General features: G+C 46.4%; 1 protein-coding gene across 4 annotated transcripts in view; it reads left to right on the top strand.

Annotated features, from left to right (window-relative positions):
• Positions 1-16,633, top strand: part of ZNF236 (zinc finger protein 236) — an 88,213-nt gene that overhangs the window by 20,648 nt on the left and 50,932 nt on the right. For all 4 annotated transcript variants that reach the window (XM_081078697.1, XM_081078699.1, XM_081078698.1 and 1 more), the window contains exons 4-9: positions 4,022-4,200; positions 7,017-7,135; positions 7,416-7,588; positions 8,261-8,404; positions 12,027-12,230; positions 13,122-13,347. In XM_081078697.1, the coding sequence (XP_080934823.1) occupies positions 4,022-4,200; positions 7,017-7,135; positions 7,416-7,588; positions 8,261-8,404; positions 12,027-12,230; positions 13,122-13,347 (1,045 nt within the window). The remainder of the gene's footprint in view (positions 1-4,021; positions 4,201-7,016; positions 7,136-7,415; positions 7,589-8,260; positions 8,405-12,026; positions 12,231-13,121; positions 13,348-16,633) is intronic.

Genomic DNA, 16,633 nt, shown 5'->3' with positions numbered 1-16,633 from the left:
GGGCCAGAAGGAAGCAACACATTTTTAAATTCTTGAGGAAAAGAACTGTCAATCGTGAATTCTGTATGTGGTGAAAATAGCCTTCAGGAATGAAGGAGAAATAGCCATTTTTAGATGAAGGAAAACTCATAGAATGTGTTGCTAGCAGACTTCCCCTTAAATAATGGCTGAAGGAAGTTATGTACACAGAACCGAAATGGTAACAGAAGGACGCCTCGAACTCCAGAAAGCAGAGAACAGTGTGATGGTCAGTTCCATGGTCAACCTGGAGGATGGTTTTGGATGCGATTAATATTTAAATCAGTGAAGTTTAAGTAGACTTCCCTGTGTATTGTGGGTGGACCTTAACTAGTCAGTTGGGGGCCTTAGTAGAACAGAAGGACTGGCCTCCTCCCGCTGACTGCCACACCGCAGATGGTGGGACACTTGTGTCAGCCAATTCCGTATAACAGTTTTCTCCCTGTGTCCCTGGAGAACGCTGACTAATACAAACTTTTGGAATGAGTAAAATGAAAACTGGGGTGAATATAATACATTATTCTTCCTCCTGGATTCTTACATCATACTTGATGGTTGAAACAAAAATTATCTGGTGTGCTTAGTGTGCATAGAGGAAATACTGAGGAGAATTATATTTGGGGGAGAGAGGAGGGATATCAGGACCTGAGTGGAAACAAGGTGTCTGCCCTTCCCTGAAACGTGGGTGGTGTGATGTCAGCAGACTGCTAGTCATGCAGGTGTGTCGTAACACCTGGACAAGCCTCTGAGGAAACCATACAGAGCGATGCATTCAAAAATAGTACAAATAAACCACAGCAAATTCTGAGAAATTCTAAAAATGAATCCAGGAGGGCAAGAAAAGAGTAGTAGAGGAATAAGGAATGGAGTAAGCAGCCAGAAAAGAATCAAATGGCCAACTCCACCTCTGAAGTTACCGTGACGACAGACGGATGGTCTGACCACATAAACTACAAGACAGATTGGAAGTGCTTGAAAACAGCACGATCTAATGACACATTGTCTCCAAGAAACGTGAAATGGCCCACACAGATCCCGGTATAGAGCAGAAACTCAGCATGTGGCAGCTGCTGAAAGGGTTCCTTTCTGAAGTGTTCACTGCTTATTGTTTGTCAGAGAACCCTCGGAAGCTAAGCTGAGCAAGCAGCTTGGGGCAGTGGGTGGGACAAAGCTTGGAGGCCTGAGGGGTTGCCGTGGGTACCATGGTGACCTGGAGGCTTAGACGAGATGTTGTATGTAACATTTACTAACATTGATTTAGAAGTAATTTCTAAACATGTTCTTATGTGTACTGATGAACTATAATTACCTTTTTAGTTTAAGGTTCCAGTTTTGAATTTTTACTTATAAAACACTGTAAGCTAATTTTTTCCTTACTGCTCAATTGATATTAACTGTCCCATGTCTGTAGTGGTCCCTAGTCTATAAAAATAAATCTCAAAACAAAGGAAGTAAACTAGGAAAATTACTGTAGGCTTTAAATCACTTGGGAATATTTTATTAAAATAAACAGAAGTGCTGGAGTTCCCATCTTTTATTGAGTAAATCTCTTCCCTTGAGGGATGTTTGGGAGCATGGTGCAGGCACACACGTGCTCACGGAAGGCTGTTGTCCCTGTTTATTGGATGTTGTGGTGGCTCATACATATGGACTGTGACAGGGCCAGGTGCAGAAGGTGCCGGAGAAGAGCGGCTTTCTGGGCTGGGCTTTCCGTTGACCTTGTGGGTTGACGTCTACAGAGGCAAACTGCTGAAGAAAAGGAAGCATGGCTCCTTTCCATGCTGGAGCGGAGGAAGGAGCGTGTTTTGGCCCTGGAGACAGGAGAAGGGAAAGTGTGCCTATCAGTGAGTGGAGCCGGAGAACGGCCAGGCCTGGGCCCTGTGGGAGTGCGGACGACAGGGCGAGTGCTCCATAGAGGAACCAAGACAGTATGTATCATGCAGGGTGGAATCTGATTAGAGAATTGAAAAATTCCATGCATGACCCTCCCTGGCTTCTGCCTGCCGCTTAGCAATCAGAGAGAACACTCAGCACACCCTGCCTAGGGGAGAAGCAAGCTACTGCTTCCAGCTAGAGGGCTTGGCATTAGCTCTGAGTGCAGAGAATGGAAAGGTGGGAATGCTGTCAGCTGCCTGGAGCTTTGGTGCCCTTCACCCGACCCCTCTGAGGTGCTGCCAGCTCATGAGAGGGAGGGGGGGCTTCATGCTCCTTGGCTTGCTGGACAGAAGGCAGGTGACAGTGATGAAACTTTCTGTTTCGTGGCCTGTTTTGGCTGTGGCCCAGGATATACTTAACTTTGCTTTCACTGTATGAGGAAATTGTACATAACCCAGAGTTGTAACTCAGAAGATCTGAAAAATATCTAAGTACTATTCATGTAGATACCTCCTGGAATATACTAATCTGATCATTTGGTAAGAAAGTAAATAAAAAGAAGACAGATCTGAGCTGGAGCAACAAAGAATACGGGGCGGATATGGGAGGGTAAAAAGTCAGGTTTGTTTCATATCTACAAGAATGGGGACTTGGTGGAGTTGTTAGTGAAAAATGAACATTTTGCCTTAAAAATTTAGGAGTGCAGAGGTCTTTTTTTTTGTTTTTTTTTTAAAGAGATGCAGCAAATTACATTAGGCCTTTTTCTTTTTTTCTTTTTAACAGTTTCCTAGAAATAATTTTCTTAATCAAGATATTGACAATCTAGTCATTTGTTATTTCCTTAAATTATTATATGTTAAAGCTCATTTAAAGTTATTTAAGTTGAAATCATTATCAGATTGCTCAAAATATTCCATTCATCCTCATCTTTTTCTGCAAAGGATGCTCTGAGTAGTGTGAGTAAAACACCTCATGTTAGTACATTTCCTACATGTCCAAGGCTGCTATGCACAGTAATTAGAAGAGAGTCCGATGGAAAGAAATAGCTGTCCATTTCGTTATTTGGGAATAATGGTTATGTTCATTGGCACATTACACTCATCTTCATGTTTGGACATGTTTTGAGGACCATTTAAGTAAATAATTGTGTGGAATTCCAAATGGGTGAACACACTGAGCCGTGTACCACGTCAGCAGTTCCTACTGGGCAGAGCCCCTACTGGGCACTTCCTCAGTGCCATGCGTGACTCGGCCCCCTCACGCCTCATTGGACGTCACTGTAGTTAAGGTGTTAAGTGACGGCAGGTGTTACTGACGTCCCCATTCCACGGCCTTGGAATGACTAACTCACCTGGATGTGCAACAAGTAACTGGCAGCCTTAAGGGGAATCCTGACCCAACTCCACAACATCTGGTCGGGCATCTAATCGGAAAGAGAAGGAATTAATTGAATGTTACAGGAACCACACTGAAAAGGTTTTCAAAAAGCAGATGAAATAAATTTTAAGATATTTTACTTAATAAAATATACCCAAAATACTATAATTCAAATACGACAAGTCTTTGAGCTATTTTATGTTCTTTCTTTTTTGCAGTAAGACTTTGCATTCTCTGTGTAGGTCACACTTCCTGCGCAGCTCCATTCAGACGGCCCATCTCTGGTGCGCAGCTGGCCTTGTCTGGACAAAGGCCTAGACTTTTCTGTCATCAACTGCCTATGAGCTAAATTGAAAGAATGATAGGTGTTTCCATTTAAAACTTTATCAGCTGTCATGTTCTTGAGGTAGTCTATCAAACTATAATCTTAAATTCTTTCCTGACCCTTTTGTGGTATTGGAGTCATCCTGCTTCTAAAGTCACAGCAAAGATGGACAAAAATGCCAGTCACTGACAGCCAACTTGTAACAATTCACTTGGCTCAAAAATTGTGTTATTCTCTCATCCTCTTGCCTGTGTTTCCATCTTTTTCTGCCAACAATGAAATGATTTGTACATATTCATATTTGGACACAATAATATATTTTTGAGAGGTGAAAGTAGTATTTGTCCCAGAGGGAAGTATAATGTGCGTGGACCCTTGGCAGCGTGGTTCTGGAATGCCTGCTCTGCTCGTGTCTTCCTTCTGCAGAACCTCATCTGCTCTGAGTGTGGGGATGAGTTCACTCTGCAGAGCCAGCTGGCCATCCACATGGAGGAGCACAGGCAGGAGCTGGCCAAGAACCGCGTGCACACGTGCAAGGCCTGCGGGAGAGAGTTCGCCACGTCCGCGCAGCTGAAGGAGCACACGAAGACGCACTACAAAGTCAGGTGCACACCTGCGCTGGGGCTGCGGGTGGCATGCTGCTGTGACGCTGGACGCCATGGCTGCTGTCGAAGCAAGAACACAACTGCCGCCTGGTGCCAGGATGGCCTTTGTGACGTGTCGTCACGTCTACCGTAGGACGCTACCTGGTGCCAGGATGGCCTTTGTGACATCAGGTCTACCGTAGGACGCCACCTGGTGCCAGGATGGCCCTTGTGACGTGTCATCAGGTCTACAGTAGGACTGCCACCTGGTGCCAGGATGTCCTTTGTGACATCAGGTCTACCGTAGGACGCTACCTGGTGCCAGGATGGCCTTTGTGATATCTCATCAGGTCTACCGTGGGACGCCACCTGGTGCCAGGATGGCCCTTGTGACGTGTCATCAGGTCTACCATAGGACGCCACCTGGTGCCCGGATGGCCTTTGTGACATCAGGTCTACCGTAGGACGCCACCTGGTGCCAGGATGGCCCTTGTGACGTGTCATCAGGTCTACAGTAGGACTAGGACGCTACCTGGGGTGCCAGGATGGCCTTTGTGATATCTCATCAGGTCTACCGTGGGACGCCACCTGGTGCCCGGATGGCCTTTGTGACATCAGGTCTACCGTAGGACGCCACCTGGTGCCAGGATGGCCCTTGTGACGTGTCATCAGGTCTACAGTAGGACTGCCACCTGGTGCCAGGATGTCCTTTGTGACATCAGGTCTACAGTAGGACGCCACCTGGTGCCAGGATGTCCTTTATGACATGTTGTCATGTCTACAGTAGCAAAGATGATCTCAGCAACTAAAAATAGCTGTCAAGCTGTAAAGGTAGAAAGTTTTAGCTGGATTTGAAGGTTAAAGATTGTAGAACAAAGTACAGGAAGTATGTTTTTATGGGCAGGTAACTGTGTAAAGTGGGCCATATTAGCTCCCTTTTTAATGGGTTGTTTATTTATACTGCATATGTGCCCAACACTGCTTAGCCTGTATGTAAATGTATGTGTAAAACAACCCTAGCAGGCCAGGAACTCATGTTCCCATTTTGGAAATGAGAAAAACTAAGTGAAAAAGCGAGACCAAGAACTTTCCCAAGGTTTTATAGCATTAGGGGCTTAAACCCCAATAGTCTGGTTTTAGAGCTCATAATATTAACAACTGTTCCTATATTTCAATACATATATACATTTATTCCTAGCACAATGTAACGTGCCTTTCAGAATTTCATACTTGACGTAGTCCTGATACTATCTTGTTACTGACATTTCCTTTTCTTCATGAAATTGAATGCAGAGCCCTCGTGCTCAATTTAGAGACCACTGATGGTCACTTGTCGCTTCCTGAGCTGATTTCCTTGGCAAGCTGTAAAGCCAGCATTGGTGCCCTTTTTAACCACTGCCGTGTCAATTTGGCATGCATCATTCCAGCACGTCAGTACTTCCCAACAACAGCACAAGTGCCACGCCAGTTAGTTAATAAAGCTTATAAGGCGCTAGCAGGCTTTGCACGACCCACTCACGCTCGTGGGCGTGGGGGCTGAGCAGCTCCATGTCATCAGCGTTCTTAGCCCCTTCATTGAGCTTGTTGACTGAGATGGAGCCCTTCTAATACTTCATTAGTTCAGTCATTTTTAAACCCTAAATATAATGCATCCACAGTACATGATAGATTTTTCTTTTGGTGAAGTTTTAACAGGCATATTTGGTATCTCTGCAGTCTTTGGAGAGGTGACTGAAGATATTTCGGTGGTCATCATGTACTAGACAACACTGGCTCTGGCTCTCTGGGGCCAAGGGACAAGCCAGACAGATGGCCTCATGCTCATGGAGCTGTCATTGAGTAGGGGAGACAGACAGTGACCGAGTGGACGGATTAGTCATTGTGACCGTTTCAGCTAGTGATCGTGGTGAGAGGAGGTGAAATTGCATTGGTGCAGGTTGAAGGGAGCCCACAGGGCAGGAGGGAGGTGCTGTGGCCAAGTTTGAAGGAGGCGGGCCTGGGGCTTAGGACCTTGGCGACCACCCTGGGAATGAGGTTTCCATTGCAGGTCCAGTGGAAGCCGTCAAAGGGTTTTACACACAGGAATGTGCTGCCCAAACCTCAGGGTTGGCTGCTGGGGTATGCTGGGCAGACCGGTGGACCAGTGAGCGGGAAGGTGACTCTGTTCGATGACCGTGGTGGTGGCTGCAGTAGGCAAGATAGGATCTTCTTTGGGGTGTTTTGGAGTGAAACCAGCAGCTCTTGGAGATGGACTTGAGGTCAGGGCTGAGGGAGAATCCAGCATGACTCCTTAGGCTGAAACTTGCTCAGCTGGGAATTGCCATTTCCCATCATAGAGAGGAGTAGGTGGGGAATAAAGGAAGAATTCTGTTTGTGGCCCACTAGGTTTGAGTGACTGCGCAGCCGTCCACGAGGAAGGAGGTTGAACAGAGTTAGAGGGCTGGGGTTGGTGCTCTGAGGTGGAGTCAGGGCTGCTGGCGGTGGCACTGGGGAGATCACCGCATCTAGACAATGCTGAGAGCAAGGCATGGGGTGAGGGGTAGCCCAGACTCACGCCCATGCAGAATTACGGGTGCACCTTCCTTCCCCCAAGAGGCTCAAACAGACTACGTTTCTCTTTTCGTTAGATACGGAAAAGATGACGTTTTATGATACTGCGTACACAAAACTAGTAGTGTGTGTGTTCACACGTGCGTGTAGAACACACACATGGGATCAATTTCTCACTGAAGCATGTTCTCGTGACAGTCAACTAACCTTTCTGGTGGGACTTTACTTTTGACACTGTGATACAGGGAAACGACTTAATGAGCACCCCCATCCCCATTTTACATTAGGGTGTCACGGTCGTACAATCGGAATGTGGACAGGAGTGGATTCACGTACTCTTGCCCACACTGTGGAAAGACGTTTCAGAAGCCGAGTCAGTTAACTCGCCACATTAGGATCCACACAGGTATGAAATGTGCTTCCCTGTAGAAGGTTTACGATGTGGCTTCAATGGGAGGAAGTGTGCCTGGAACTTAATCCTGGCTTTCCATCGTTTGCTCTTTATCCTGGTGTTCATTTTGAGGTTTGGGCTGAGCGGTCGGGTGGATGAGTCCACAGCTGCGGGAGGTGTTCTGGCCAGAGGGATGGTTTCGGGTCGTGCATGTGTGTAGCGTGCGTATTCCTCTTAATCCGGCAGATGCTCTCATCAAACGTACTTCTGTTTGACCACTTTCCTCCCTCTCTAGGTGAAAGGCCCTTTAAATGTAGCGAGTGTGGAAAAGCCTTTAACCAGAAAGGGGCGCTGCAGACCCACATGATTAAGCATACAGGTGAAAAGCCTCACGCCTGTGCCTTCTGCCCTGCTGCCTTTTCTCAGAAAGGGAATCTCCAGTCCCACGTGCAGAGAGTCCACTCGGAGGTGAGCCTGGCGCGCGGGCTGCAGACACGTGCTCAGTAGTGCTCCCAACTTTGGGAAACCCCCTCCGGGAGTCCCTGAGACACCCCATGGTGGGACAGACTGAGCTGCTCCGGAATCGGCCTGCAAAGATTAGAGGCTAAATACCACTTGATCCTGCAATGAATCGAAAGCCTGAAATCGGGCTGCCTCTCAGTTTGGAGAAGTAGCCGCTGATGTGGAATACTGCAACTGCTGATGAAAAATGTACACATACGAATCCTTCCGACTTGAATATTTTAGCTCAAAAAAGGCTTAGAGGTGTTTTTGTATCTAACTTCTAGCCTTCACTATTGGGCAGTGTGCTTACCTGCTTAGGAAACTGAGAACATACGCCAGGCATCTCATTTTTCCTAAGTTATAATAACTACAAACTATGTTTTTTCACTCCTGAACCAATTCTAATATAGAAAAGACTAATATTTCAGTTAATCTTATACTGGCAATATTGATTAAAGAGAGATGGGTCATTGATTCTAGAGTTACCCAATTTAAAAGAAAAAGTAATGTTAAAGGGTTAGATTATTTTTCCTGTCATTTGTAATGGCACAGTAAATTATGATTTGTCACAATTGAAATATTTTTATCTAATAATTAATTGTAAAATCGTTTTTTTTTTCTGTTTCATTCTTTAAGGTCAAGAATGGCCCCACCTATAACTGCACAGAGTGTAGCTGTGTATTTAAAAGTTTGGGGAGCTTGAACACGCACATCAGCAAGATGCACATGGGCGGGCCGCAGAACGTGACGGGCTCTGCGGAGACTGCTCGCGTCTTCACGGTGAGTTAGTAAGCTGGCGACAGAAGGGTGTTCTTTTACCAAAGTCGGTCACTTACTGTGACCTTTAAAATGGAATGTGATCGAGTACCATAAAGATGCTATGGAATTTTTTTATATAGAGGCAAGGTGCTACTTTTTTCTAATTAGTGAAAAAAAAAATCAGTCTCTTAAATTTTAGAATAATATTAGATGATCCTGATTTATGGACTGTCACCTGGACCAGTAAAAATAAGACAAATGTAATCATTAATTTAGGAAATCGTAATTCCTACAGCGTTATTGATGATTATTATTGAATAGTCTATATCATTGTTATAATTGAAAAATCAGTTATCCTTTTAAGATATACTTTTCCATGTCTCACATGACAGTGATAATTTTTTCCTGAGATTTTGGACTTTTGGCAAACGAAATTGTATTTTCCAGTACACGTATTTAAAGTTGGATGACTCAGAGCACAAACACTTCTGTCCTATAGGGGTTCATAGCTCAGCCTCTCAATTGCTAGTGAATGGCAGAATCTAAGCAGAGACTTTTAGCAGCCACTGACCTTGGGTGCAGGTGTCTTGGAGGTATCAGTGTGGTCATGAAAGCAGTTACTTGGTGGTTTGTGTTATGGCAGCACTGCCGCCTTCTAGCCTAGAAAATAGGCCTGCTCAGTGTTCATTCCTAACATGCGTTTCAGTGTTTGTTTTTTCTTTTCTCACAGTATTTGCAGCTTGGGATGATTCCTCAGCTTAGTCTCAATCAGTGAAAATGTTGTAAATAAGTCCTAAAACGGGAGAATAATTAGAGCCTAATAATTAAGTCTTAAAATTCTCTTTTGGACTGAGAATTTTTTTAAATAAAATTTTCAGTGTGTAAATCACCAAATAAGAATTTTCACCATTTTCTTTGGCAATATGCAGATCAAATACATAGATGTCGTGGAGACCTGGAATGATAATCCAGGTGATTTAAAAGCTTTGTATTCTCAGTAAGAAACTGCAGTGCAGTGTTGGGTGGAGACCTGTGTCTGTCCTGCCCTCGCCCTGACTGGCCAGGCTGTGTGCTGTCTGGCTGGGCTGGCAGGGAATCTGGGCACAGCCTGTTGGCCTAGGTCTGGCTTTGCCCCACACTTTGCTCACTCTTAGCCTTTCTGCTCTATTCGTAAAGGTTTCAGCTTTGTCGTACGGTTTTATCTTATGACTTTTCATTGATTTTTTTTTTTTTTTTTTTTTTTTTTTAGCTATCACGATTTTTAATTTCTCGGGGCTCTTCTTTGTGATCTGATTGTTTCTTGTTCTTTTTTTAAAAAAATTATTGGGGTGACAATTGTTAGTAAAATTACATAGATTTCAGGTGTACAATTCTGTCATACATCATCTATAAAATCCCATTGTGTGTTCACCACCCAGAGTCAGTTCTTCCATCACTATATATTTGATCCCCCTTACCCTCATCACCCACCCCCCACCCCCTTACCCTCTGGTAACCACTAAACTATTGTCTGTGTCTATGAGTTTTTGTTTCTCATTTGTTTGTCTTGTTCTTTTGTTGTTTCTGGTTTATATACCACATATCAGTGATATCATATGGTTCTCTGCTTTTTCTGACTTATTTCGCTTAGCATTATACTCTCAAGATCCATCCATGTTGTCACAAATGTTCCTATACCATCTTTTCTTACCACCGAATAGTATTCCATTGTGCATATATACCACAACTTCTTTATCCATTCATCTTTCGAAGGACATTTTGGTTGTTTCCATGTCTTGGCCACTGTAAACAAAGCTGCAATGAACATTGGAGCACTTAAAAGCTTCTGCACAGCAAAAGAAACCATCGACAAAATAAAGAGGCAACCAACTGAATGGGAGAAGATTTTTGCAAACATTGCCGCCAATAAGGGGCTAATAACCAAAATATGCAAGAAATTCATGAAACTCAACAACAACAACAAAAAAACAAACAACCCAATTGAAAAATGGGCAGAGGACCTGAAGAGACATTTCTCCAAAGAGGACATACAAATGGCAAATAGACATATGAAAAAATGCTCAACATCACTAATCATCAGAGAAATGCAAATAAAAACCACAATGAGATATCACCTCACCCCAGTTAGAATGGCTATCATCAACAAGACAAATAGTAACAAGTGTTGGAGAGGCTGTGAAGAAAAAGGAACCCTCATACAGTGTTGGTGAGAATGCAGACTGGTACAGCCGTTATGGAAGGCAGTGTGGAGGTTCCTGAAAATATTACCATAGGACCCAGCAATCTCTCTCCTGGGTATCTATCCAAAAAATCTGAAAACATTTATACATAAAGACACGTGTGATTGTTTCTTTTTCAAGACATTCTTTTCTGGTTTGATGTACTTTCCTCTGCAACCTAATTAGCATTTTCCTTTTAAAAGTTCTCTTCTGCTCCTTGAGTTACCCACGTTGGGTAATCTCTCCACTTCTCTGTGGTTCAGATATAATTATTGGTGCCTGTTCGTGTGTCAGAATGAGACAGCAGTAAACCTGTGTGTGACCTTCCCATGCAGAGTGGAGCTGGGTCATCTCCAGGGTCACTTTACTGTGATTAGCCAGGGAACTAGCTCTTAAACTTGGGGTCACTGGTGGCAGGATATAAAAGATTTCTTGTTTAGTTTGGGGAATTAAGTGCCACAAAAGGTGTCCAACTTCTTCCCAGATAGTTTATTTTTATCACTTTAGAGGCAATCCCCCTCCGTTTTTTTTTTTTTGCCTGAAGGTAAGTGCTTAACTGCTATCTGTTCTATGAAGGAAGACAAGGGGTTGTTACAAGTGTCAGTCCTAAGTATTTTTGCCACTGTCTTTTTTTTCTTTCATTAATAGACTTTACTTTTAGAGCAGTTGTAGATTTACAGAACAACTGATTAGGAAGCCCCAGAATCCCACATGCTCCCCGCCCCAGCTCAGACTGGCTTGTTATTAACCCTGCCTCTGGTGGTGCGTTTGCTGCTGTCCACGAACAGACCCTGAGTGGTTACTCCTGACTGCAGCCCACCGGTGATGTTTGGGCTCACGCTTTGCACTGTGTGTCCTGCAGGTTTTGACAGATGTGCAGGGTCCTCTGCCCACGGTGACCGTGTCACATGGAACAGTTGCCCTGCTCACCACCATCTTGTTCATACAGCACTTCCGGTTCCCGCATTTCTGAGGACAGATCAGCCCCCCTGAGACAGTCTGAGCTCTGGTTTTGCAGACCATCGATTCTCCCAGTGCCCCTATTTTCCAGAAAACTTTTAAATTTTTTAACTACGGTACTTTCTTTCTAATTTTCTTTATTTTGTAACTTTTTTATTCCTTCATTTTAATGAGCTAACAGGAGTACGAGGTTTGTGTGCTCTGTCCCCCATCTTGAATTGATAGTGTCTGCTACTACTTAAAAAGCTTCAAAAAAGTTGTAGTAAAAAAATTCACGATTATGTTTGAAGAGCCAGTATTGTGCCAAACGTGAAAATTAGTAAGGCATCATGTTTAAAATTTGTGTTTGGGATAGTTAGATTTTAATGTTCATAGGGAAGGTATGCCTGTTTCCTTCCTTTTTAAAATCGAAGTTCAAGTTATGTAACTGTTGACGTTTTTAATGAAATGTTGCTGTGTTTTAGGCCACGCTGTTCCAGACTTTACCTCTTCAGCAGACGGAAGCCCAGGTCACATCGGCGTCCAGTCAGCAGAATTCCCAGGCCGTGACCGATGTCATCCAGCAGCTCCTGGAGCTCTCGGACCCGGGGACGGTGGAGTCCAGCCAGGCAACTCAGCCCGGCCAGCAGCTGAGCATCACCGTGGGAATCAGCCAGGACATTTTACAGGTGAGGCGCGTCCCTGCTCTCGTCTCTCTGGGTCACAGCCCGGCGCCATGACTGACGGATGAACATTCCCGACTGAAAAGTTATGGTGCAACAAAATAAGTTTATTAAGTTACTGATGGACAGTGCAGAGTCTAAATGATTTACTAATCTGTACATTTAAAAATTGTGTTAAAACCCTCATTTTTCTCTGTAAGTGAATTTACTTGAAAAGAAGGGGCTTGTATCTACTTCTGTGGACAGAGGCATAGGGCATATTTATTCTTTCTCGAAGTTCTGCTGTAATCATTCATAGAATCAGCACGGCCACTCTTGTCCAAGTGCCGTTCCTTGCACATGGGCTGGGGCTGGGGACCGGAGCGCAGAGCGCTTTCCTGGTTCCTCGTCTAGTCCAGCTTTACATTCAGGCTTCACTTCCAAACAGACAGCCTTGCCCCTCCTCTCTATTTATGTGTTTATTTACTTACTGTGAAACTAACCTGTCTCCTCTGCCCTTGTGATGACAAGTTGGCCTGGGATCACTGCAGTTGGTGTCTTAAGGGTAAACCCAGTGTAACTTAAGTGATTCCCAGATCTGTCAGACACAACCCGAATGGTCTTCAGTAAAATATCTGAAAGTCAGAACAATTAATTTCAACTCCCTGTAATTTAGAAATATCAGTGCTTGCCATACCGTATTTTGGGTGGAGGTGAGATGTCAGGTATCAGAAGGAACGTGTCGGCCTCCAGACAGTGGCAGTCTGGCTTCCAATGACACTTGGCAGTGCGCACCTTTATTTCTGGGAGGGTGGCATGAGTGTCCTGGTGGTGAGGCTAGCTCGATCTTTGTAACTGAATTGGGAGGCAGGTTCACGCCGTCGGATCTCCTAACCTTCTAGTTTTGTTCTGTCTTAGCAAGCCTTAGAAAACAGTGGGCTGTCTTCAATTCCAGTTGCAGCACACCCCAGCGACGCCAGCCTCGCCAAGACTTCCATGCCGGGTCAGGAGCCAGACATCGCCGACGTGCCCAGCGAGCCGCCCGGGCCTCCAGAGGCCGAGCAGGACACGGGGCAGGAGAGCCCAGAGAAACTGGACAGAAAGGAGAAGAAAATCCTCAAGAAGAAGTCGCCGTTCCTACCTGGTAATTGCCACGTGCTTTCATGTTTAGACATGTGGGAGGGCACAGTGCGTGTTTTGAAGAAACATGCCTTGTTTTTTCTTCTAATGGTGATGTTTGTGGACCGTTGCCAGTATCTACCTAACAGTGTTTGTTAGGCATTTAAAATTAAAAGCCACGAGATCAGTGTGTAAAGTCCCTTGTGCTTGGGCGGACTTCTTCCCGGTGCCAGTCTCCTCCTGCTGCCTCCCAGGGCCTCCGAGGCCTGGACCTCGTCTCCTACCAGCCCTGGACCCTCGTGCTCCAGTCCTTCCTGTCCCGCCCTGTGCAGACGTCTTGGCTGCACCGCTGCAGCTTCCTCCTGAGGTCTCTGCCTGCCTTTCCACCTGTGCTGCCAGTGGTGCCCTGCGAAGCGCAGCCCCGCAGCCTGAAACCCTTAGCGTTCCGTTCCTTGGCCTTGGAGCGTCCGTGACTGGCCCCGCAGGCATTCCAGTCCTCGTGCCCTGCTTTTCTGGTGCCAACTGGCATGACGGTAAAGTTTGGTTCCTGCTGATTCTAGCAGGAATCCTGTGGATTCGCCACCTCTTCTGAATGCCATGCTGCCCCATGGGCCGGCTGCATCCAGGACGTGGTCTTCCTGCCACACTCTGGAGGGCACTTAAGGCCAGGCCCCGAAGAACGCCCCCTCCCCCTTCTCAACTCTCCCGTGTCTCGTGTCAGTGGGTGCGCAGCTGGAATACACCCGTTCACTTCCGAAGACCCCCACGGGCAGCATGGCTCTTTGCATGGAGCCAGCCTTGCTATGTCTTTCTTGAATAAGGGAGATTCCTGTCTTTTGGGCAAGTGTCCCTGTAAGGACATTTTCTTAGCGGGTACAGCCGGTCTGGCTCCCCGTGTCGTGCAGACAAGGGCTGTCTTGTTGCAAAGCATGGGATCACGTGTCATCTGTTAGCGCTTCGGAGAACATCTTTTCTCTCTGTGAACAGGACTTAGGAAACATCCTTGGCTCAACCCTCAAAGCACTGCAGTCCTGCTGTCCTCTTCCCCTGGGTCTGCCCCCCCGCCCCCACCCAAGTGAAGATAGGATGAGGGAATTGAAGTGGTTTATCATCAGGCTTTTCCTGGTGTCCGGGGGGCAAGAGGAAAAAAGGGGCTCTTGCCACATATTTTGTTAGTCATGTGATAGCCTCCCAGCTTACAGGGCAGCTTTGCGTTTCTGAATATTGGCTGCTATTAAACAGTGGCCATCGCAGCCTGAGTGAGGCCTTTCACACGTGTTACCGCTGCTGCTGTCTGCACCCATCCTGCTAACACCTTTTCATGTGCTCTCACATGGCTACAGCGACAGGCCCTTCCCCAAAAGGCCAGACCTGACTTGGTGGAGCGTCAGTAGCAGTGGCTCGCCCGCCACGTTGTGGGTGTTAGGATCCCACGGAGATTTCAAAACGGGATTCTAGTTGGCCTTATTATGCAGGCCTCACTGTGGCGTTCTGTGCTTATAGGGTTTGTGAAGATTTTGAAATACTTGAGTAAGTTAAATACATATGTAGAGTACTGAGCACGTTTTTGCAATTCTAGTGAATTTTAGATTACTTTTTTTTTATTTCTCTCTGTCTCACTTTTCTTCCCTTTATTTTTTATTTATGACCCATTTTTGAGTTTGCTTGGCCAGTATGTTTGTTTTCAATTTCACTTTTTATTAAAAAAATGTATAACACCGGCAGTTAATTTATGAGACCACTCTCTTTGGTAGACTACACATTGGTGTTGGAACAATTTATAGGAATGTAATTGCTATAGACAAAAACTAGTTTTAATTATTGTATTTCCTTCATACTGTGTCTGTACACATGAAAGAAAATTAAAAATTTTAAGCATTTTATATTCAGTAATTTAAAAACTACACTGTTTTCCATACCCATGGTCTTTCTAAAGGACTTCACTTAAAGTTTCAAGTAAAAAAAATGAAGGTACCAGGACACCTGGGCTGTATGTCGCAGCAGCATTTTACAGAACAGTTCGAGTCGGCACAGAGCAGCCTCTTGTCCCATAGCTGCATTTAGGCAGCACAGTCCCAGTGCATAGACTGCAACGAGCTCAAAGCAGTGTGGAAGAGACCGGTGTGGATGGCACGGAGAAGTTGCTTCCTTGTAAATCACAGGTGTTCCAGAGGCAACGTGGGCGCACAGGGTCAGGCCGCAGGGCTCGCCGTCTGAGAGACCTACCTGTCAGTCACGTGTAAGCCCCTTAGCATCAGGCCATGGCACTGCCTGCCAGGACCTCTGATTGTTTCCAGAGCTGCCTGCGTGGAGGGCACGTGCTCTCGTTGCAGGTACTGAGCACACTGGGCCGGTTTGTGGGGCCGTTCACGCAGGGGAGGGTGCTGCGTGTGCGTGTGCCAGGTCCTTGGGTGCTGCGGGGGCTGGAGACGTGCGCAGGTGCCGTGCCTGTTGGCGGACCCGCAAGTCCCTCCAGCCCAGCTTCACGTCCCCGCGTCCTGACTGCTCCCACTTCTGCGGGCACCCTTGGTGACAGTGACATTCTCAGAGCCTTGTGCTGCTGGACTTCGCTCTTCCCCAGCCTGTGACTTTGCCAGAAGCAAAGTAAGTGCTGTCTGAAGCAGCAGACCAGTCGTTTTCTTCTCGTCGGAGCGACACTTCAGATACCGCGTGAAGCAGAGGTGGGGACATTTGCTGTAAACGCAGGGTGTGGCTGTGTGTGGCGGGGACAGTGGTGGGCTCCTGGGGGCCCCCAGCTTCACAGTCCGGGCGTGCGTCCTCTGGCGGATGGGGTGAACAGAAGAGCCACCCCCAGGCTGGAAGTCCTGCTGTGGAGGACCATGTGGGCCGGTACGAATGTGTGGGAGCGGTCCAGGGTCACTTGGGAACAGCCGCCTGGCCCACCGTCTGCCTTGGTGACAGCTTTGCAGGTGCCACTGGCACGTGCGACAGTGTGGCTGACACATCTGCTCGAGAGGCCTGCCTTTCTTCATCTTGTGCTAGCATTAGATCTTCTCAGGATTTGCAGCCTGCCCAGCAGTGGACGTGAAGAGAACCCTTGTGGATGCTGGCCTCCGCCGGCTCCTCTGCCGACTGCCAGCACTCCGGCTTCTACAGCAGCTGCTCACAGCTGCCCAGAAAGGGCTGGTAGCCCCCGCCGTGGGGAAAACCCTGACACATCTGTGTTCTATCCAGAACCTCCTGCACAGAAGGATACCTTTGTTTTTTGAGAGATTTGATCAGTATAGAAGAAAGCAGGTTACTGGTTCCACTCCGTACTGTCGCACTAGAATGCCTCAGAGCCCGTGATC

The sequence above is a fragment of the Rhinolophus hipposideros genome, assembly GCF_964194185.1.
Source record: "Rhinolophus hipposideros genome assembly, chromosome: 17".
In the NCBI taxonomy this organism is placed as follows: Eukaryota; Metazoa; Chordata; class Mammalia; order Chiroptera; family Rhinolophidae; genus Rhinolophus; species Rhinolophus hipposideros.
Note: the sequence above shows the minus strand (reverse complement) of the source record. Positions and strands in the feature narration are given on the sequence as shown.